General features: G+C 41.5%; 1 protein-coding gene across 1 annotated transcript in view; it reads right to left on the reverse strand.

Moving 5' to 3' along the window:
- The window catches only part of b3glcta (beta 3-glucosyltransferase a), a 52524-nt gene that overhangs the window by 11920 nt on the left and 15574 nt on the right, over positions 1 to 25030 (reverse strand). Inside the window, exons 3-10 of the mRNA XM_053423596.1 lie at positions 23190 to 23229; positions 14974 to 15083; positions 9814 to 9890; positions 9054 to 9165; positions 6974 to 7110; positions 6788 to 6851; positions 5409 to 5540; positions 1822 to 1891 (exon numbers count right to left, since the gene is read on the reverse strand). Of these exons, the coding sequence (XP_053279571.1) occupies positions 1822 to 1891; positions 5409 to 5540; positions 6788 to 6851; positions 6974 to 7110; positions 9054 to 9165; positions 9814 to 9890; positions 14974 to 15083; positions 23190 to 23229 (742 nt within the window). The remainder of the gene's footprint in view (positions 1 to 1821; positions 1892 to 5408; positions 5541 to 6787; positions 6852 to 6973; positions 7111 to 9053; positions 9166 to 9813; positions 9891 to 14973; positions 15084 to 23189; positions 23230 to 25030) is intronic.

The following is a 25030-nucleotide window of genomic DNA, read 5'->3' on the forward strand; positions in this document are numbered from 1 at the left end:
GTCTGTTTCGGTCGAATATTCTATTAAAGACAACTTCAGATATCAAACTCATGAGAAAAGACAAGAGGGAGAACAGATTCTTAAAATAAGACAGTGAGACTCGATTTAATCCGTCCACTGCGTTGAATCTCAGGATTATACTGCACACTCTTATTCCGGATTGGATGAATCGACTCTTTGGGACTTAGTGGCACCGATTAGCATCAAATGATATCATGAAACCTTTCATTTATAATGTGTAGAATAAAGGGAATATATTCTTTAGTCTCAGCAGTTGGATTTTAGAGCGTTTTCTCTTCAATAAAATCTTCTGTGGGCTCTAGTTTCTGTCAGTTTGTGCTCGTTGCTCTGTAACATTTTGTAACATGCAGCCTTTTGACTTTTTTGTCCTCTGTCAAAAATTAGCTCACTGTATCTGGAATGTCTTTCAGCTCTATCTGTCACTGACCCACTTCCTGATGGCTAGTTCTCCTATTGATTGGGATCTGACTGACGAGATCTGGAGATCTTTTGTGATGAGTCTCTGAACCGGCGAAGCGAGAGAGTTTGTGTGCTGAGGAATACAGAGCATCCAGAGATCTGCAGCGGCAGCAGCTCCAGTCTGTGTGGAGCTATCGTAAATCAACACAAGTGAATCACGGTGGCAACTTTGAAAAGAAAGAAGAACCAAAACACAAAAAGTTAAGCTGCCGGACCATCGCTGACGCTAAAGGATTTTAGAAACCAATATCTGACCTGACAAAAAACAGAATATGCAATTAAACTGCAAATATAGAACTGCTATTTGATTTCACATGTTATTATATTAAGTAAACTAAAAGAAAAACCTGCCTCTCTGTAGGACACAATAACTAGATCAAATGAGAAATCACCATTATGTAAATGTAAAACTTTATATCTACAGGTAAAGCAAACACTTCATCTAAATGATGATTACAGATTTAAAGCAGAGGAACAGCAAATTTACACATTGTTACACAGGTTATTTATAGTTTGTTATATTTCATTTTATCTGTCAAACCATAGACTGGGAACAACATGTGCAAAATCTACAGAAATCTCAGAACACAAGGAACATGGTTGCCTGCGTTTCCTATTTATTTAAAGTTAATAAAACTGATGCAGCCAACAAGAAAGTAAAACACTATGTCCATTTGTTAATTATCACCCTTTTTATATCTTAACTTTAAAATATATTAATGCAGATTGAAATGTTTTGCATTATTGTTCCTGCACTATATAATCATGGAGATTCAAAAGCTAGAACACTAACAGAGCAGCTCTGTTACATTCTCTGCTCACTGATCTGAACTTACCTTGACATTTAAATTCAATATTAATTTCCCGTGTTTAAATCTGGCAGCTCGGCTGAGGAAACAGTAATTAAGCTAAAGTGCAAATAACAGCCTCCGAACGCCGTGTACAGTTTGTCTGATCGCTCTCACATTAATCTGCAGTTTGATCTATTGACGGAAGATTTTTTTTTAATAACTCCGGTAACAGAAGCAGCAGATTTACGATGGCAATATCAGAGCCTGCCGATGGATGGCGGAACATTAGTAAGTGATTTTCCTGACACCTGCAGGATTGTTGGATGACTGTGGGATTCCGGGCATTAAGGGAGGGAGGCACTCAGTCGAGAACCTCGGGGTATTTCATTTTCTATTAAATCCATTCAGAGCAGATGGTGGAATCGTTTAGCGAAGGAATTTGTCAGGATTACAAAGAACAGCTCTCGTACAGTCACTCATGCCAAAGGTGGGAAAAAATAGATCCATTATGATACAACACAAGGGAAACGCACGCCGGCGTGTGACTCACCTCGTTCACTGTGGAACTTCTGACACGTTTTCACGGCAACAAACACGTCTGCTTTATCCACCGGCTCCCCCTTTGGTGAAGAGGAGAGACGGGAATCAAACACAGGCTCACGTGAACATAAAAGCAGAAAGGACTTGCACTTAAAACACACGATATCAGGCTACACAGCCAAATGATATCTATATAAAGTGGTAGTTGTTATCTTTAGTGCAATTACAAAGTTGACATTTCTCCCGGGAAGAATTTCCATCAGAAAGCAGAGGTGTAATGTAACTAATGACAATTCAGCTGATTTTAAAATGTCACAGAGTTTTTGCATAAGAGTCGAGTGTCAGCAGGGTGACGGGTGATGTGCCGTAATAAGCACGGCAACATTCGGTGTCACTTTTAACCCTATAACCCAAACTAATCATCACTTTTCATACCTGAGAGTAACCTTTAACGGGGGCTTTTCATGACAGGGGTGATGATTACCACACAGCACCTCCCAGAGGACCTGTGTCCACCCTTCAGAGAAACAGTGATTCTTAACCTGAAGCGTCTTTGTTTTACTGGTTCTCTCCCGACGTGTCTGTCAGGGAGCTTTAGTGAAACTCTAATATTTAATGTGAACGCGCTTCGTTATGTGTTTTCATCTGTTTTAATCTGGTCCCTTTATTTTGGAGAGGTGGAGACCTACTCAGCTTCCAGGAAAAACCTCCTGAACAATGCACAGAATCCCGGAAACCCTATAAAATAACATCCAATTTAAAAGGCAATGGGTCGTTGGACAATTAGGAAAGAAATCTCAATAAATCAACAGACAGGATTTTATTAAAAACGTACGCTACATTAAAAGTGTCATCAGTTGCTGCTGCGCAAACCACAGGGTGTGATGTACAGTAACAATCTCTTGTGCCAGGAGCGTCGCAAAGAGCCAAAGAGCCAGAACTATAATAAAGAGACTAGGGCCTTTAAATAATTTGATTACTTTCATCACTTTTTAAAATACTAAATTATCAAGATGTAAAAGCAGGGGAGAGGAAATGTTCACATTTGAGGACGTGCAATTTTTTTTAATATAACTAAGGATTTGTGTTCTATATAAAAAATAATTAGAACTAGAAAATTCCTCCAGAGAGAGAGAGACAAAAAGAGTGAGAGCGAGAGAGCGAGACAGAGAGACAGAGAGACAGAGAGAGAGAGACACAGAAAGAGAGAGACAGAGAGAGAGAACACAGATGCTCTGACCGCAGTCCTTGAACAACACGCTCTTATTAAAACCTATAGGTCCTATCAGTGACCTATGAACACCAAGAGTATCCCAAGACTTTGCCGAACACAGAGATATAACATTTAGTGATAAAAGAGAAATGTGACAGTGGGGGCGAGTTTAAAAAGTGTGACTTCGAGGCTCCTTCCAGAAATGTCTCTGTGATTTTAAATCAGAGTGAATGGAGAGATCCTCGGTTCTCCTTCTGTGACAGAGCTCATGGAGACAAAAGTTGAGGTTTAATCAATATCCATGATCAATGAATTATTGACTTGTGTTTCAGCCACAGTGACATCTACAGAGCACCAGGCTCCACACACCTGTCCCAGAGGCAGGGGACACCTCCTCCAAACATTTCAGACTGTGTGAACACAGATGCTTTGTTGACCTCAGACCCCAAAAACCTAAAGAGCACTTCACCGCTCACTTCCAGTCTCCTCCCTTATTGTTTCTTCTGTTATACTTGCTTTTGGAAATGTCCTGAAATATCCAGCATCACCACATCATGTGACGTTATTCCCCCCCAAAAAATAAAAAAGGACATATTTTGGCAACACCGGCACTTTGTGGATTGCCGTTCTCGCCTCTTGAGGCTCTTGAATCTTTGTTGACACTACAGACGAGTGCACCGCCGCGGCCTTCCTTGGTAATTTGTCTTGTGACTGTTTGGAACACCGGTTCGATTGCGTCGAGTCGCCTTTTGTTTTTCGTCTGAATGGAAACTTCTCCGTGAATACTTATTAAATCCTGCGACCTTCATGTTCTCCACTGGCTGCACGAGTCCTGCTTTCTTCTCGAGCAAATGCACTCTTACGGAGGATAGTGGTTTTCCCAGAGAAGGAGATTAAACCGCATGAATATAAATCTGACGCTTGAGAGACTGCAGCAAACATACATCAGACTCTCCAGCTCATACGAACACGCTGGATGAGATTTGAATCACAAACGAAAGGAGTTTGATTTTTCTGTCAGAAATTGGAGGAAGGGGGGGGGGGGGGGGGGGGTTTAAGAACTGGGACATCTCCAACTGCAATTCTGGTATAAAAGTCTCCTCACACAACATGATCATCTCCTACCAACAGTATTGATCATTTTATGGTAACACACAGTAATAAGCTACCAGTCGATAACACCAGGGCTCATGTGGCAAAGCAAAAAGTTGCAAATCCAACATATTGTGCAAACTAAGCAAAAAGTGTTGCTTAGTGCACGGCTTCGCTCGTTCTCCACGTGACAACGGACGCACTGACCTCACTCACTTCATGACCCAGATATGATGTTATTCTTTTCCTCTGCCACACCCACTCACCGCCTCCCGCTCAGCACAACAAGAAAGCATGACCTCAGGACAATGCCAATTATTTTCCTACAGGGATTCTTCTCAGAAATAAAACGCCTGCATGCCTCTGAGACATTTCGACTTTGCACATGAAACTGAAAACATATTTTTTAACTGTGTGATTGGTAAAAAAGTGGATTAACAGTGGGCTGAGTTATTTATTTGGCGGCTGACAACACACTTGTGTAGTAAAGCATCCGATACACAATGAAATGTGTTGCTCGTCTTAGTTTCTTTGAACCAACCACACATTGCTGCAACAGATAAACTAACAAGCTTATTCACAATGCACAGATATCCTTTGGCAATGTTATACTTAATTTTTAATTCGGAAAGAAACATGTGGGATGATTTATGTTTGAATGACGATTACACAAATTATGCTTATGTAATGACAATCTCACGAGCCTGTGTGTGGCTGCGATAAAGAGGATGAAGGAGATCTCCTGGTTAGTCACCAGCTGTGGACATCAGGAATTTGCATATGAATCTGGATTTTTTTCTTCAAGATATGACACAAGGAAGAATCCATGAGAAGATGAAGGAGCCTGGACAACTAGTTCTAATCTCAGTTCTATCTGACACTGAGTGAAGGTTGGAGATGAATAGACTTGGACATGTTCGGTTAAAGTCCACCACAGAAAGATGAGAAACTGGAAGATGAGAAGATGCAGTATTCATTTCTTGGCACATGATTAAATTGGATTTAGCGAAAGAAACTGAAGACTTCTGTCTTTTTGGGTTAATGCACGTTTCCTGCTGTATTGTGTCTGTGTGTTTGTTCAAGGCTGTGACGCTCTGTGATGTATTTTTGATGCTGTGACGCGGCCGAGGGCACAAAAGCCCAAAGCTGAATGTCGTAGATCATCACACGGCCGCCAGCGTCTGACAGTGAAGCAGCCGATGTTTTGTTGTTGTTGTTTAATTGTGTTCCCTTCTCCATTTCCTGGGAATTGAGGACAATCAAACTGATCTGGAAACAGAGCAGACACTCACGCACAGTGGAGGCTCGCTGATCAGAGTGGTGGCACAGTGCCGGGCCTGGGGAGAGTCCCGCGGCTCAGTGCACAGCTCCGGCACGGCGGTGAGATGTGGACCCTTCCCAGTGTCCCAGATATACAGAGCAACCTGCAATGGCACAGAGGGATCATGTTAAGGTCTTAAGCCACGGAAAGGATGATTCAGATATTCTTTATTACATCTCTGCGGAAAATATGAGGGATGTATTTTATGTTGTCTTTTTTTATGAAAAAATCTGTTATCACAACACAACTCCAGAAAGCATATTTAATATTGAGGATGACTAAAAAAAATAAATAAAGGGAATGGCAGATAGGGAGGGATGGAGAGCTGGGGAGCATAACTGCAAGATCATTTTTCATATTCTTCACTGTGAAGACAGGCTTTACAGTAAAGGAATCTGTAATGAGGACGGTACAATCAGCGCTGGCTGACTATAGGCAACTATCTCAAAGAATCAGAAACTGTAAAAAGTGATGATTTGCTGACTGGAGTCTGGAGCTTATCTGCCGACACTGAACTGGTCTGACACCGGGGATTCATGCCATGTTTGTTTGACAGGCTGACTGACATGGAGTTTTTTAGGGGCTTCTGCTGATAACGATATCATGAAAAAAAAGGTTTTATAAAGTTTATCATAGTTTATTATGAAAAAATCTAATAAAACCCAGATAAAAAAAAAAAAAATTGTAGGACTTTAATTCAGAAGATAAACACATCTTTCGTGTAAAATGTAAAAAATAAAAGCACATCTTGTCTGCATTGTTTATTCTGTATCAGCTAATAATTTTAAACACCACTACCGTCTGTGAAATGCAATAGTTTGTTCATGGTTCTGTTAATAAATGATCTTATTAGATCAGTGTTTAAAGGCACAATAATCTACTAAATAAAATAAATTGAATAAATCAAAATGTCTTAATTCAATTAAAAGTGGCACTGAAGCATCACACTGCTTTTTATTTTAAGTATAAGGAATACACAGCATTTGAATGACTCGATGATTGAACTCATAGGATCTCTAACTAAAATCGCCTTTTTCAGACTGAGCCTGATAAATCCTGATGCCGTGTTTACTCAATGAAATCCCCAGATGCCTCCTCGACTGAATTTCTGTGATATAAAATAAGAACCACGATGCTGCACCGTGACAATTCTCCCAAAGTAATGAGATTTCACTTCAAGGTTAGATGGATTTCATGCCTCGCTCTTTTTGTGCAAATAATTTAGGCTGGCTTTGTTGTGAATGTGAGGAACAAGAAAATTGTTACAAAATGGCAGAAAACCAGGAGCCTCATCATCATTTTCCTGACATAACAAGCGAAGGTGCTCGAGTGACTGGCACATTATCTTACCTCGTGTTTCAGATCAATGGTGAAGTCAGATTTAAGGGGCTCCGCTTTCACTTTGTTTGCAAGCCTACAAAAAACAATCACACGTCAGAATATGTAGTTAAATATAAAATACAAGAATATGAAGCTGAAAGAGCGAAACAAAAACTTAGTTTTACAAACATAAAAGGATTTTCTCGACCTACTCACCGCACAACTAAGGGGATGCTTAAGGCCCAGGCAGCAGCAAAGTCTGGATATTTGAAGACAGAGGGATTCTCTGCGAAGGCATAGTGATGGATGATGGTGGACTCCTGGTCGTGGAGCGGCTTTCCCAGAAACCACTCCTGACAAATAAATAAGACAAACACAACTCAATATGTCAAAAGGGTTGAAAAACATATGATGGTGAACTTTCAAGAAAAGAAAAAGTGTGATTCTGGTCTAATTTGGGAATTTCCACACCACACACGCCAGAAAGACTTTGAAATGAGTAGGTTTGTTACTGGCTGTGAGAATAATGAGAATTCTTCATAGAACAAAGTTCAAAGCTGCCAGATATTGGAGCCAAGAAAGTCTCCCATCGTTATTCTTGACAGATCTAAAGTAAAAGTCTTGGGATATTTAGAGAAAATGATCCAGAAATCAAACTAGGTTTAGATGAAATGACTTAGTTAAGGGTTTTCTTATGATATAAATCTGGGCTTTGGTGGAATTAGATAAAAAAAAGAAGAAAGATCAATAACACTTTTCTAGCAGTACAGAGCACTGTTATGTTGTACAGCATTATGGTTTTTTTTCTGGTTGTGTTTTTTTGGTTGTGTTTGTTTACTGCTGTTCAATCCATATGCCAAAGTTTGATAGAAACACCAATGAATCAACACATCACAGATCTATCACTGTGTCGACAGTCCTGCTTCAGTGTCATCGCCAAGAAAAGAAACGCCTTCAGAAACTATTCTGAGGATTCTCTCTGCACCGGTAATTACATCAATGTCGACAACAGAATCAGAAGTTGGAAAATCCACAGAGTACATTTCAAATGTTGATGTTGTATCAATACTTTGAGGTAAAAAACAAGGTTTAAATGTAGAAAAAAATTATGCTGTGATGCTCTGCTCTTATTTCATATTTTCACGCCATCAGAAATATTTGGGCTGTTAAGAATTGTTTTGTTCAGAACGGTCTGTAAGAAAAAAGAATGCCTGCAAACACCCTTCAGTCTTTATCCTCACAATAATACAGATATTAGAAAAGAATAAGAAGAGAGAGAGAGAGAAGACTTGCTGCCCTCTCTCCTGAACGCAATGCATGATGGTATATATTGCTCGTTAAGTGACCATCGGTTGAACACTACTTTTCATGATGCATTATGGGAAACAATTATAAAGGGTTTAAAAATGTCACTAAACATCTGGACGGCACTACACAATGGCGAATCCCCTACATTGTGAACTACACAGTTACCAGGGAGGGATTCCTGACACAGCCTCAGTGTCTAATTGGTGAAAGCTAATTTGAAAGTGGCAGCTCATTATTATGTGGAGGCTTCACTCTTGCTCATCCCAGAACAAGACTTAAAACACTGAGCTGTGACACCTGAGAGAGAAAACGTCTGTGCATCAGGGAAAGTGTTGAAATGAAACAAATCCTGAGGTGTTGCGTCTGTTGTCGTCTCCTCCTCGGATCACAACAACATGGACGATAATGAATTCCAAATCTCTGATCTGGAACTGAAAATGCCACGCAGGTCTATACCAGTTTAAGATAACAACACAATTGGTTTCCGTTTAATTGCTTTGCAAAAGCAGAATGTGCTGCTAAAAATGATTCTGTTGGCTTCTCATCATTTTCATCAGTTTTCTTTGATTTAGCGCAAACTTGATATTATTTCTTAAATGAGATAAACAAACGCTAATACGTTTATTTTACCTTTAACTTTCTGACTTCACCATTTATCTGTTATTTACTGTATTTTTTAGCCGACCTCGCCAACCCGTACACAAGGAAAATAAAACTATGAGTGGAGAGATGGGGTTTAAATTGGGTCGACGGTGGAGTGACGTGTGTGACAGGTCACAGTGAGAGCTGGCAGGGCTCAGTGCAGCTCAGCAGCTGCAGAGGAGCTGGAGCCGACCTGATACTCTATCTCTTAATTGAACTGATGATCGGCGAAGCTGGAGCATGAAACAGGAAGCTCTGGTCTCACTGATGGGTTTTGGCAGAAAGAGGCAGAGCGGCACAGGGACACACGGTGATCAAGGTTCAGAGCAGGAAAGTCTTTACTCACTTTATTCTGGTCAAATTTCGCGAGGACTTGAACGAGCTCCGTCATCCTCACGTCGGTTTCCTCCTCGAGAAAGACAATCCAGGAGGAGTTTTTCCCGAAGGATTGCGATAAGCTGAGGGCACACAGGACAGTAAAAGTCTCATTAAAACAAGGGTTAAACAATAAAAGAGGAATAAATTGAACTCTGCTCTGCACAGAAACTCCACAGAAAGCCTGTCTTTTCATTTCAGTCCCGTCTGGGGAACCTTCTGTCTGAGGCACTCAGATAAAAGCAGCAAAAGAGTTTCTTCTACAGGGCAGCAGGACAAACAACATCCCAAACACACACACACACAGGAGGCGGCTCTGCAATGGTTTGAGTGGTTTTCTTTGTTAATCTGGGTCCTAGATCTATATAATGGGAAAGGAAAGCGGTTTATTTCTCAATCGCCCTAAACAGTTAGTGTACATGTTGGATTTTTGAGAGTGGCCCGAGCATGAAGACGACTGGTTAATGGCAATAATAGGTTTATTTTTACAGTTATGGGCACAATAGGACATTTATCATAATGCAAAGCGATCAATCTCATTTATTATGTCAGTAATAATGTCTGAGCGACCTTAAACCCTTATGGTACACAAAATGTTCTCACAACATGTTATTTAAAATTTGAAACATTGGCATGACACAATATTTCTGACATGTTGAAACCTTCACTCCTTTTATTCCTTATTTAAAATCACATGCTCATTCCAATCCCGAGAGTCGAGGGATACTTACTAAGGCAGCAGAGGAAGGATACTCCAGTCGCCCTCATTTTCTGATAAACTGTGAAGAAGCAAAACCAACGGCAGTTTCTGAAAAAAAAAAAGAAAAAGAGAGAGATCCTTTTCAGGAGCTGAACAATAGCCGCACAAAGCCAAAGACAATTAAAGCAGCTTTTCTGCAGTGAAGGACCCGAGGGTGAACTTGGTGCACGGAGAGAAACTCCGGTAACTAGAGGGTCAATGGTTTGATCAATACTAATGAACCAGACTGCCAGAACGGCCCAGTCTCTCTGGTAGGATAACCATCACACCCGCACTAGTGTCTTTCCATGCTTTAGTCCATTTACTGCAGATATTGTATAATAGAGCAAACTACTGTGCTATCCAGGTGTGTTTTACATTCCTGAAGATATCTTTCCACCACTCTGCAGAATAGTGGTTTTCTATATTCACGTTTTCTAAGATATGAAAATGTTACCAGCAGATTCCTGAAGATTAATTTAACACAACAGTAAGTTTGCATTATAATTCCATTTTAATTAAATGTAAAATCATATGCACTGTGTGATCTCACAACAACACTGCTTAACTTTAATGCACCCGTGTGTATCATGCACACAAGCTGTCCAATTAAAGAGAGAAGGCGGATTTCTGTTTGGATGCTGTTGTGGCCGACACTTTTTTATTTATGAGGTCAATTTACAAGTTTTCCCCCCCCAGATGTTTCCATGTGACGGGTCGACAGAAAGAGGAATGTATAACAATGCCAGTGTAACCCTTAAAGGAGAGAACAACAGGCAGTGTCTGCTCCTGCCTGTCCTTAAACTAATAAAGAAACTTTCATAACACCACAGAAATATCAGAAAGGAGCACACAATCACTTCCAAATGAGAACAAATCGGTTTCAGCACCATTTCCGGTCGTGAGGACGGAGAGAGGAAGGTGTGCGAGGATCGTGTGAGGGTTTCACACTGTGAGGAAAACAAAGCAGCCGAGCGTGAGCCCCTGTGGTTTATTATGGCACGGTCCACTCATCATGCAGAAAGTCAGGCTCCTTTGATTTAGGCGACGAGTCTGACACTGTTTACACCTCGGCTAATAATCACTGCAAGTCAGCCGGCAGTATTTCCTTTAGCTCTCATCTAATGCGACTCTAATCTGAAAGCTAATGGCGCCATAGCACCTATGTTTTATTAAAACCGCTCCCAACTTCTTCATATTCACATCACAGCTATTACAGGATAAGAACAACTTGGAGAAAAGGGTAATACAAAAGACGGATCGTCGGCAGATAATAACACAAACTCAAAAACAGCTTTTGCTTCAAAAAGCAATAAAAGAGAAGAAACTGAATCCTCTCCTGGCAATGAGGTGTGCAAACTGCAGATCGCTCATCGACAGACAGGAGATGATAATTGTGTAGACACGCATGCAACAAACAGGACACCGATTGCCTGGTGACTTGGGAGAAGATGGGGGTCAACAAGACCAAGGACAGGAAGCTTTAACCAAAGAGGAGGCTGGACGGACGGAGGGGCGGGGGGGGGGGGGGGGGACCACCAGTCAAAACTACTCCAGACACGAGCTGCAGTCCAAAATTAAATTTATGACCAATAAAGAACTAATCTGCAAGTGAAGAGCACGCCGGCATGCTGGAGGCTTTCATCACGGCAGCTCTGCGAATGCAATTGTTAAGATAATACATGTGATGCATGAGAAAGCACTGGAAGCCATAGTGTATTCCACTCGTGCTGTGAAAAGGCTTCAGAGTTTAATCCCATTCTGTTGTACTTGTGGGTCTCAGTGGATATGAGCACTGGCTAAATGACAAAAATACTATATAAATGTAATGTGAATTCCTCCCAGAAGGCAGAAATGTCAGAAGGCAGGAACACGGGCTGTGAGCCGCCACGTTGAATACACAAGCTCCTGTCTGTGGCTATCACAAATCCATCTAGAGTCAGACGAGGGGGGGGGGGGGGAAAGGCTCTGCCACTGACATACTGATCATACATGCATTTCCTGTCTCGGACCTGCAGTGATCAGGTCATCTATTTTTAAGTTATCAGTGATATTGGCCTGAAATATTAAATGTAGTGCCCCTCAGTCAGCATTTAATCTTCAAAGAAGTTGCAGACCCTCGTATTTATATCTTGAAATGATTTTGAATAGTGCAACACAACTATAAGAAACCCCCGATGACGACAGTTTCTCAAAAGCCTGAGGAGTATTTTGTGCGTACTAGAAATCAAAAGGTTATTTTAGTACTCAAACCTGATGAAGGTATTTTTTAGATGTTTCACAGCACCGTGCATGGCTTTGTTAACAAAAAAAAACACACACACTGTACACCAGACACGTTGAAGAGCTGCAAACGGAGAAATTCTATTGTTATTGCGGCTTTGATCTCTTTCCTTCAGAATCCCAGGAACAGCCTCTAAGACTATTAAATGTCAGAAATAAGCTCCTGCGCGTCGTGCCTTGGAGGTGGGACTGGAGTGGTGGAGGGCTGGTTGTAACTCAAGTGCGGATAAAGAAGCTGGGGGTGGTAGTACACAAGATAAATGGGAGAGTTGCAATTTTATCACTTTACTCTGAGGGGACTTTAAGTAATCAGGGTTTTCTTTTTTGGGCTTTCGTTCAATTTTTCTTGCATTTAACTGTGTGAAGTCCAGGAGAGAGAGGATGTCAAGAACCAAAGCACAAGCTGCCGCCTGCCTGCAGAGGATGTGTGGATAAGATCCATCGATACTTCTCCTGGATCTCCTAGTGGCCAATCTTACTATGAAAGGCAGGTCTCTTGTTAAGAAGTGTGTGTGTAAAATATTTTTGTTTTACATGAAACTGTGGTGGGACAAGTCAGATAACGGCAGGCCGAGACAATCTAGTTAATTAATGGGAAACATTGCTCTATTCTGTGTCTTGGAACTAGCAGACCATAATGAAAAGTACAGTTAAGTCCTAAAAACTGTGATTATTAAATGCTACAACGGAAGGCTGTCATGCAAAACATTGATTTAAATGTGCAACAGAAAATTTAACCACCCACACACGTATAAGAATATTGCAAAGAGAAGATGACCTTTGCATACATGAAGTTATTTTCAGTAGTAGTTTTAATTCTTTCCAGTTTTTGACCTTTTACACTTGGCATTTCATATTCTGATTTCTTTTACGCTGTTTTCTTATTTTAGCTCTGGGTAAAATTATTCTCCATACAGATCCAGATTTAATTGAAATCCATTTCTATTTCTACTTTTTATTAGACTCTTGGTGTGAGTACAGCAAACTCTCTCTGACTGTTTTCCTGGTACACCATGAGGTAAAGGTATTTTTCACTCCAAATTTGTGCAGATAACTTATCTGGAGCATGAGTCTGGTCTTAAATCTTCTTGAAAAGCTGTCAAGCCTTTACTGCCACCTCTTTGAGAAGCTGCTGATTAAAATTCTCCCTGGAGTTAGTTTGTGTAATCGCATGCAACAGATAATAAAACGCCAGACATCTCCCAGATCATAAATGCAAACACAACATGATGTGGAATTCTTAAGGTCTGTCTCATCTTATAAAATTTGATGTCCGTTAGCGTAACTAAATGCTTTCATGACAGATCTCATTTTGTGGCACAAATTGATGCCACTACTCATTACATGAAACATGACATAAGCTTTCTCCGGTGGCAATAACCAGAAAATCAAAGTCTGTGTCCCCAACGTTGACAGTTGACACATGGATGGATTTTCAACAAACCTGGTGGGAATATTACTCTTGGTTTGAGTATCTATAGATTATTAACTGTTGGAGCCAAATGCACATATTACTAAGGCTGGTTTTAAACTGAGTTCATGCTTGTTACATGAATATCTACAAAGTTTATGCTTAATCCCTCCTGCCTCCTCAGGACGGTAAAAAAGTTATGGACGTTTTAATCGGCCACAAAAGAGGGCGGGCTTAATAACTTTCTGCAGATGGTCAGTCTGACTGTGACAGACAGGTCAATGAATTTACTGCATTACATTTCCAATGCTTTTCATTTTGGGCTTTATATGAATTGAGGCTGAGAGCAGAACTCGAGGGCTGTTGCAGAAGAGAAATATTTTCACAGAGTTAAATTTCGTGCCAAATTTAACATTTTGAGATTACCAATATCTTCAAACCATAATAACAGTGACTTTGGTTACTCATATGTTTGCCTCTGTCAGTTTGGTACAGTCAATCGATAATGTCGATAAACATGCTTGAAGTCCAGCAGTGGAGGAAGACAACAACTGTGCAATGTAATGTTTCTTACAACACAACTCCGCAGACACACAAACCTACATCGGAGATCTACATTACTGTCACGATTAACAGAACAGGGCAGAGCAGCTCCTTCATCTGATTTACTGTAATACTGTCATTAGCGATGCTGCATTCACTATTTAACGAAGCAAAATATGCAGCAACTAATGTATGAAACCATATTTCATCTGGCTCCGAGGAGGTTTAATGAACAGATGCAAATGCGTTAATGACATTTGTTTATTATAGTTTATTTGTACATCCTTGGAGAAAGTATACAGTTTATTTTCTATATTGGAAATTATAACATTCATTAGGATGAACATATGTCTTTGGATGATCATCACTTCTTGTTAAAAACTAAACGAAAAGGGGTCAGTAGTGGGAGATTGACTTGAGGAGTGGAGCGATGCATCAAAGCCCGACAAATGTCTGGATTTTCTAAATCTATACAATTACTAGTGAGCACACATTTTGATGTCACAACGAGCAGAGAAGGCTGCTTATTTTAAACTGCGATTTCAATTTCTTAGACTTGAATGTCCCTTAAATTCAATCTGGAGGGTACCATGAATAATTCTTCATACCATCATTCAATATTTAAAATGAGGAGTACTCTGTAATAGTTTAACACTTGGCAAAGCTCTTTGTAGTGAAAACTTGCCACGTGGTCTTTCTCCCAAATGGATTTCACATTAAAAGAAGGAAAAGGGAAATATTGGAATAAGTAAAAAAAAAAAAAAAGTGTTCTGACACAGTTTACAACTCAGTTTTGCTGTAAGTTATGAAGTTACATACACATATTTCTACTTAAATATAAGTGAGCTTTGATATGTTAAATAAGTAAAAGCCTCAGTGTGTGTTGCTGTGAGTGAAAGGTGACTTGAATCTTACCTCTGTGAGACCGTGCGCCTGCTGGAGTAACTGGTCTCTCCGTCTCTCCGCCTGCCGCACGTGGAAGTCGTTGCTCTGACTCTGGATGATGAAAACGATCTCCCGCAGGTCTGGAGGAACACAAAGGACCGAGATGAGAGACCCCTCGCACACTGTGAAAAAGGATCATCACCAATCGATGACCTTCCGGGAGCAAGACAAGATAAGAGCCAAGGTCTGAATAACCGCGGTGACTTTTGCTAATCTCCATTATTGGTCTGGTGATAATAACCAGCGCATCAAGAGCTTAATTGGCTTGGGGGAGAGAGAGTGGAAATGTCACAGCGGAGATTGTGTTACTTAATAAACGATCGGCAGTCAGGGGAGCTTTCCTCCGAGAGGCCGGAACACCCGAAAGGTTGACGTGGCCCAGCTGCCCACATCTGGCTGAGTGACACATCTGCACCGTCAGTGGAACTCTGTATTGTTACTGCGTGTAAAGGCCAGGGTCAAGTGCCAGCTCAATAATGTCTGTAGCACAATGCTGATCACATGTTTAGATATACCATCTTTGCCACTGAGCCGGCTAGCTGTAGTTCATCGTCATGTGAAATCCATTTACAGGGCAGTAATAGTGACACAGCTCAGTGAAGAACGACATTGGCTCATGAACGTGAGCACATAAACCCTGTGGCTCTCATGGGCCACTACAACCACATGGACCCGAGGGGGGGGAAATAAAAAATCGGCCATTATGGCTCTTTTACAATTACAGTTAAAAACTCCTGAATCCTGTAAGCGGCAGGGAAATTCCGGAGGCTCTCACGCTGACATATGCGATCAGATACACAGTCTCTCAGGAGAATGATCTTCGGAGTTCAGTGCATATCAAAAAGCAGCTTATAACAGGCAGCTCACCCCCCCCCCCCCCAACCTTAATGAGATACGCAGGCCTGTTCCTGTACAGTCTCCTCTTAATTAGAGCTGAAACAAACCTAACAGGCTTGATACCAGACAACTCTTCACCTTGAAACGTTTTAATTAGATACCTAACTATTTGTAGAGAAAATAGTGGGCACGCCACAACATAATTTATGATTTTGTAATGAAGCCTTGCGAAATTAGCTGACTAAGAGTGTTTTAGTGTTTCAAAACATAAATAAGTAACAGCCAGTGCTGACAGGTCTGTAATCTTCCCTTTGGAGTCGCTGTGCAAAGGCGATACGAGGAAAGAGGGGAAGGGCGGGTTGCTGACAATTGCAGGATTAGATGAATTACCCTCCTCCTCAATTACACCACTTGAACTTATTCCCTTCCTGGGTTCAGATATTAGCTCCGGGGTCAGGGGCACACACTGTGTCAGGGTACAGTATCGGTGTCACATCTTTTAATTAAGTGTGTGGTGGGTGTGTCGCCGCTAAGCTCGGCTCATAACAATGATGCCATTGATCTCGCGGCGCTGGTGAGGGGGTGGATATGCTTGCTAAACCTCGGTCATGTCTATCTCCCTGCAGATCCAACCTCCACCTCGAGCAGAGCTTAGTGACTGAATACCACTACACCACCTCTAAATGTCCTTCTGCTGAGTCTGCAAAACCAGCATCTGTTGCACATGTGTGTCTGTGTGTGTTTGTGTGTGTGTGTGTGCATTTCGTTTTCACATAAAGCATTGCATTTCAAAGCCCTGGGTGATGCCGGATACTGCACAGTGCAGCAATAATAGCAGCTACATGTGACGAGCGGGAAAATCAGATAAGCAGTTTGCCAATCCCTCATCGTGCAGATAATGCGTACCCTTATGTCACAGCAGAGGAGAATGAGGATTAAAAGAAGAAACTAATTAAGACTGAATTCACTGGCCTTGGCTCCACACTAATGGGTTTCGATTAATCATCAAACAACTGGGAGAAGAGGGGGGGGGGGAGACAGAACCCTGTTATTGTGCCCTTCCTTCACTCAACTCATCATTCCTGTGTCCTTCTGCCTTCAGATAAAAAAAAAACACCTCGATGCGCTCCCTGTGCTCTCATGGGGGACAGACGTGTACAATCAATACATCTACCTGTGTTTAATTACACAACAAAGGTTTAAAATGGCGTAGGTGTCAACGACTCCACACAGAACGTTTTAGTGGCTATAGGTGAGATTATGGGATTATCGCTCCGGGCTGGGAGGAATATAAATTGATCTGAAAAGGCAATATTTTCCCCCTGAAGAAGATAAATCCGGATTGCAACGGCGTGCTGGGAGGCGGTACACTACAGTGGGTGGTGTGGTTTCTCTGGTGTTGGAGGATTAAACATTGTATGGGTGATAGTTTAAAAGCTGCGAGAAGATTCAGAGTGTTATTAGAGTGTTTGTGCCCTGGATGGCTGGTGGGTTGTTGTGTCCTCCAGGTAGAGCCGTTACTTAGTTTTCTGCTTGTCAATATAATATAGGTGCCGTGACATTTCCTCCACCCCCCCATCATCGGGTTCAACTTGGCTGTTTGTCAAAAATAAATGTGTTTTTCACTTTTTCCAACACTTTTTGGTTTATGGCTGAATACGGAACGACAGTGACTGAGGGTTCCTGGGGAGATGAAGCCAGATCCATGGTCACCACAGATACAGATGACTTTGTTTTGCCACGCCGAATCCAGTCCTCGTTTATCTCCCCTTACTTCCCTTTAGTATTCCGCAGAGGCCACTCCATAAAAAAAAATAAAAGACTGTATCAGCCTTGAATTATATTGGCTGAAACGAGACACAGGAGGATTCTGCCTCCCTCTCTCTGATCTGAAGCTTCTCTCAGTGCATGGAGCCGCTCTTTAAGGACCATCACCACCTGGTCTCCGGCAGACTCCCAGTGAGAGCTCAGAGTGCTGTGTGCGCTCAGTTCCTCGCCTGCATCGAACGGAGAGGGTGCAGCAAATATGTGCACAGTGAGCGTGGATCCTGTGCTCTCGTTGTGGCCTGGCCCTGCAGCGCTGGCACCTCCCTGACACAAATCAACTGTGACACTTCCTCGGAGCAGAATAGCAGACGTTGCCAAGTGGCAGAAAGGCTGTGAGCGCGCTGACCTCTAGGCTCCCCTGCACCTCTGTCATCTCCATCAGTGTCACAGGGCAGGTGTGGGCAGGCACCAGAAGAGCAGGGACGTTTAATTTCAGCCTGGAGTATCTCCACCCGCACGGTTACAGAAATACATGGAGAGGCAGCTGAATTTAGAGAGCAGTGATTTTAAATCTAGTTCAAAATTTTGAAAGGAAAATGGAGAAAAACAATGGAAAGCAGATCAATAGTGTAATTTCAATGACACATGACTGCAGAACCCTACAGGGATGAGGTTCTGCGGCCGGAGCCACGGAGCTTTGCTGGGAACAATGAAACCGTCGTGACAGATCCAGAGCTTTTCAATGCCAGCACATATCAGAGATGAGAGAGGATGTCAATAGCTCATTTCCATATCGTCGGCGCAGCCTCACTCCCCATCCAGTGGCTGATTGCACTGGTGTAAAACCTGCTGCACTCCACTGACTCACATCATTGGACTCCCTGAGACAAGATGGCTCAGAATCAGCATTTCCACGAAAAGAGTTCCCCTCCAACTGTCTCCCTCCTCACGTCGGAAGCGGTGCAACCGGGAGACGTACGTACCGGGAGAATAGGGATGCAGTTTCCTGACCAAACTAACCATGACCGCCACACCAGACAGCTCCAGGATTTAATAGCCAATCCACAGACATCTGGTGATATTCAATCCGGGAGCCCAAATTCAATATAGCCAACTTTTTAGGCTGTGGATAGTTTGATTTGACCATAAAATATAATTTACCTTCCCTATAGGCAATCATCTAGGGCGATGACGGCCTATTTGTCATGCAGCAAGCAACGATTTTCCATCAGCCTCCTTCTCATATTAATACAGACTTATAATTGCTTTGCACAGGATCAATAGAGAACACGGTGTATTTAACTTTCATCTTACTCCTGAAAAGGTCAGTGTCATAAATATCTCAGTAAACCGAGAGAGGAAAATAGCAGACAGGGGGGGAGGAAATGAGGAAGGAAACCAATAGAGAGATAGGGTGTGTGTGTGTACATGTACATGTCTTTCTATGGTTGTGTGGACAAGTTCTGCTTCTGCTGATGGGAAAGGGACAGGGAATGCATTGTGTCTATGAGTTTCACAGCTATAGACAAGCTGATTTCATGTGTGTGTGTGTGTGTTTTACTTCTTTTACACCAGAATTAGCAGAAATACCTTTTTTTTTTGAGCTGGGTAAACCTGTAGCAAAAAGGCAATTGACTCATTTCCCCATTGACAGTAAAGGAGTTGGCCTTTGTGTTTATTTTACCCGCCACATCATGTTCCACGTCAAGAACAAACCAACAACTGAGGAGGTCTGAACCGTGCAGTCCTGACAAATTAGCACATCGCCCGGATGTCACGTTTCCATTACTGCCGATTGGAGCCAATTAAAGCCTGAGTCTCCTGCAGAGTCCTTTGACGTGGAGAAAATGATTTAATCCATTCTCATTGCAGACCACAGCCAGTTTCTGGGTCTGCGTTTTCGGACCAATGGAAAACTAGAATGACTCTCAGAAGAGTGCATTCATCCACCAATCAATCAATCGATTGACTGACTGGCTCTTAGTAGAAGTATGAAAGAAAAGAGAAAGTGCTCCAACCTACGTGATTTAATCCTGTTGACAAATACAAGCAACAAAAAAAAAGACGGGTGAGAACATGACCTCCGTGGTGGAGGTAACAATCACACAGCAGATGAACACGGGCTCTGGTCGGAGAGAAGAAGCTCTTCAACCTGTGATAATCACTCTAACTCGAGACTTCTCTGGAGTTCAGGACTCCACGGACGACGGTGCTGAAGACTAATGAGAGCTGAACCTAACCCTCAAACCTCACTTAGCATCAATAATTCAGCAAGATGAAATAATTAATGCTAAACCAATCTCAGGTTCTACTTACGAAACCCATTAATTACCAATTATAATATTTTAAGACTGGCGTGACACTTGGAAATAAGTTTGGATTTTCTGTAATTTACTGAACATGGACTTTATGGAAAAACACATGATTTCATAAAGTTGTATACACATTATTATATAGCAGAATACCCAAGGATGAATTGTGGAGTTGTTTTAATTTACAAAATGAAAGTCCTCAGCCATGTTATAATAAAGAAAGAGAGGCAGAGACAAGAGAGTTTGGTGACAGGCAAGCAGCCAGGAAGAGTAAATAGTCAGAGTATGTTTTCGACGGCAAACAAGCAGAGGTTAGTCAACACCTTGTGAACACCACTGAAGATACAATACACACTCCTGAAGAAGCCCACTGTGTGTGTGTCTGTGTGTGTGTGTGTAGCTCCGCTTTCTTTGGCTTTATTATTGATAATGTGAGTTACACATCTGGCACACATCCTCTGCTCCGTAGCAGAAACATTTACTGTTTGTGGTCCAGAGTTGGCCTCAACTATCAAACACTTTATATTCTAAACAAAAACTCCACCTTTAAAAGTGCTTTTGGCAGCGGACCTGGCATCTGCTGGAACATCTTCATTCCTTCCACGGTTTAAAGAACAAAACCTACAGGTCATTTATTCTCCTCACACAGTAAACATCTGGTTTGGTGTCGTTCCCGTAAAGTCAGAGAGTAAGTTTGAAAAACATATTTGCAGATTTATTCAACAATCAAACTAAAAAACACAGATACCGGCCATGACTAAGAAAAGAGAGCAGAAGAGCAAGAAACAGTGATTTGTGCTCCACTGTAGAACCACTGAACTTTAAAATAATGCAGCCGAGCAAAGAGATCAATAAGTGACCGGACACCCTTTCATTTTGTTTCCTCCTTCAGAGACAAAAAGTTCACTTTCAAATATCAAAACAACTCAACTTTTTGTTCAGAAATCAATAGGTTTCTCTTCAGAATGAATCTCCTCCACATACCATATGCGTGTCCATGATAATAAAAGATTGTTTGATTGGAAAGGCATCATTATTCATTACTGTGACTCCTCCACTGTGCCACTGTTAATATAAACCATAATTTTATCTTTTTGTTATTCAGAATACACGGGTGAGAATAATATGACTCAACTGAACTGATTGAGCGCTCGTCCAGTAGTGATGATGAAGTGGAGCCGCTGTATCAGGGTTTCATCAAAAGTGAAATCTCTGCTCTCAATCGGGATGTTTTGTCCTGTTTTTATAGCATCAAATAATGAATTAAAACCAAAACAGAAACATGACCACTTCGAGAGAAACATTGCTGTTATAAGAAGCACCTCATAATCCTTGAAAAATCTGTATTTAAAGTCAACCTTGACTTTTTACTTTGGTTTTTGACTTATCTGCTAACATGGAGGAGGCAGGATTCATAACCAATAATGTTGCCGGCCACAAGGGGGCGATCAAGATGTTTTAGCTTCACTTTTAAGAGACGACATGTCGCCCAGCTTCATATACACTCTGTGGTTGTATAAATTCTCGTCTCATTATAACAGCACGGGAGCAACACTGAGCCGAGTTGAATGTCTTCTCTTCCTCAGGCTCTCGGGTAGGTGACGTCCTCCAGGGTTTCCCCTTATCTAAAAACAATATGCAGCACGATGTGGCCACGGGAGTCACACTGCTCTTTGTAGTACAGATGTGTAATAATGTAAACACACAGACTGTATAAATAACACCTTGTTTTATTCTGATGTAAATAGAACATTATCCTCTTAAGATTTGGATCCCTGTGCCCCCCCCATAAAGAAACACTGAGTTCTAACTTCTCAGAGGTCAGCAGTTCCTTTCAAAATAAACCAGCCACTCGTGCCGTTTGAAGTCGGCTGCCTCGTTGCAACAATAACACTCACGACATTTATTTCCTCGTTTTGAATCCCTGCCCACAAACAACATCCTCTGCAGGTGAGCGTGGCTCTTCTCCTGCGACAAAGGGATTTACTATGGCGGCGGCAGATAGCGCGGCTCTATTTTTCAGATAGCTGTCTGTTTGTATTTCCTGGCTGTGCCGAGTTGCCAAATGAGAGCATTACGAAGTTGCTTTTGTGTGCTTGTGCGTCTGGGGTGACCCAGTTGAATGAACAACAGGCAGAGGTCCAGAAAACTGGCTCCAATGTCCTCTGCAGGCTCCCGAAAAAAAAGAAATCACTCTCAGATACGGATTGTACGAGCCCCCTGAAGCATGAAAGGCATGCATGAGGTCTTTTTTTATTTGTTCTACTTATGAAATTCCTGGTTGCTGTCAAATCGATAAAGACAAGGGACTTTATTCATGAGAAAGTCTGGCATCACTAAACTATGTTCATTTTACAGCATCTTGTATCTTTTAATTCGACTTCTGATTTGATTTTATGAAGTGATGTTGTGTTTAAACCGTCCCACCGTTCTGATCCCCTAAAACTGAATATTGCTAAGTTATAATCTCTTCAAATGTCAAACAACATTGATCCGAAAAACAAACAACATGACCTGTTCTCTGAAAGACAGCTTTGAACAATAGTTCAAACGCAAATATCAAATCATATAAAGTACATAACAGTCTTTGGTAACATTACAGCCGGCAAACAACAAGGTAATTATCTAGTTTATACAGGGTTTGAGTAAAGTACATAATAAGAAGAGTTAGGTGATTGTGAGATATTGAGTAATAAAATACATTTACTTCTACTTAATGAATATAAAGCACCACAATATTGTCAGTGGGGAAAAACGCCGGGAAAAGTCATTACTGATAATACAAAGACATTAGCTATCGTATTGTTTAATTAAAAGTTATGATAGTTGTAACATACTCTGCTAACTTTATACACTATATACTATGTGCAGTTAAAAAAAACGTGTAATATACTTGAGGGTCTCCCTGATTCCCTCGGCTTCTTTCTCTCTTTCATTAGTATCCTACAGAACAATCACTTTTCTTTATCATCACATAATTGATGAAGATTAAAAGAAGGTCTACAGTAAAAGAAAAGGTATATATTTGGTTGATGATCACATTAGAGAACAAAAATCCACAGAAAAGCATTTAGCCTATTTTCTTAAAATCAATTATTAAAATGGCAATTATATTTCTCTTGGTTAAAAAATGAATAAATCATTTTCTGCCCTTCATGCCCCAAATGTAGGGAATATTTGCATGCTGTAAAATACTGCATTATGTATTGCAAACTTTAAAATTCATACTTTCCTACTTTTGCAACTAATTGGAAAGGAAACAGGACTCACCCAGCTGATTGTTGTTGATGACATGCGTATCATCTTGGCTCTGAAAGACACAGAGAGACGTTTCAATAATTACGACATCAGAAAAGAGCTGTTCAAACACGGCTTCAAATAATGACCTACATAAACCCACTTTTTTGTTCTGACAAAAGACGCAGAGAATGGGCCGTGTGAAGACGCTCGGTTTCAGCTAAATACTCCGTTTCCCTTTTCCTAATCACTAATTAAGACTTAGTGATTCTAAATATGGAACCTCTATGGGTTATTTGGAGAAATAATGAGCGATACCCGACATCATTAGTCCTTCCTAATTGTGTGGATTTTGTGCCTGCAGCATTTAGGGCTTTGAGCATGGAGCTCAATTAAGGCTTTGAACACTGTTCCACCTCCAGAGCTGTCAGCCCAGGCGGCAGACCGCGGCGGGATGAGTGAATCAATCACAAGCCGAGCAAACTTTGAGGAGATGTCTTTTACCTTCGTCTTTCAGAGGAAAAGCTCTCAGACTCGGGAGAAGAAGGCGAGAGCGTGTGTGGGTTCCGGCTGCTTCCAGAGCTCAAGAGCACGAGTATTAATAGATAATGACAAACCGAGGCCCTGTTTTGATTTATGACTTCCTCTAGACTAACAATCATTTCGCTGGCAAGCTGTTGCAGCCTTCACAGAGATTAACTAACTCATAAATTCAACCCGGAGTCGGTATGGGGCCGTGGTTACAGACAATCGCGGTGGTTCGGTGGCAGTTGCGCGACCCGGTTGTACGTGTAACCCGCCAACTCAGCACATTCAGGGGACGACCAGTTTTCATAATAGAGAACATCCTATTCATTTGGCCAATTTCCTCTTTGAACAGCTTCGTGCAACCGATCATCATTTAATTCTTCCACGACACGTCTTCTGCACTTCCTGTCATTTCTCTCGACCATTTATCAAATCCTGCACGGGGGGGGGTTTTGACAAGCATCACGCAGGCCCGTTTTCAAACTGACAGTAGAAAGTTTGAACTGCCCTGATACACCCGGCGATGATTCCTGCGTGCGCCTCGCTGCGCCCGCTCGTGTTTTTCTTTCCAGATGATCAGAGTTAGGGGTAAATATATGCTCAGGCAGACAAGATCATATCAGGGTGATTTAATTCAGTGGGTACGAGACATCAGCTTAATTGGACTCAGTAGCATTAGTCATGCCCACAAGGTTTCTGTCTAATCTTATTGCACACGACTCCTTGGAAATCATTCCCTTAGCCGAGGAAAGAGAAGGGAAACGTATGCCTCCTGTAAACCACGAGGATGCGACAGGTAAACTGGTAAATATAGATTATATAACCACAGATTAATATGGAGGCAAATGAGCCAAATAATCCCCCCAAAAAATTATGCAGCATTAAGACCAGAGACTGACTCCAAATAAGACAATAAAACAGTTCTAATACCGATAGAATGGCCAATATAGATATATAAATTGACAATAATTCCTAGGATGTTATCAAATTCTTGATTGAAAGGAAGTTATAAATTAAATTGAAGCTCGATATTGAACAGTTTGACCAAAAGCTTTATTATTAATAACTATTAACAAAAGAAACGACAACTAAATTTGTATAAATTTAATTAAAAAGAATAAAGTTTTAGATTATCGGTGCATTTCGGCAAACACAAACTCCGACACCGGTATCGACCAATGAAATCGACCAACTGATAAATCTGTCCGGCTCTAATGAGGAAGCTGTGACTGATGCGTGTCAGGTACAAAGTGTTTCACTGCACAACACGACTCACAGTCAATCACCACATCGACACTGCCAAACAAAATAAATCAAGACCTCCCGAGTGATGAATGAAGCGCAGA

This window comes from Pleuronectes platessa, chromosome 5 (genome assembly GCF_947347685.1).
Source record: "Pleuronectes platessa chromosome 5, fPlePla1.1, whole genome shotgun sequence".
Taxonomy (NCBI): Eukaryota; Metazoa; Chordata; class Actinopteri; order Pleuronectiformes; family Pleuronectidae; genus Pleuronectes; species Pleuronectes platessa.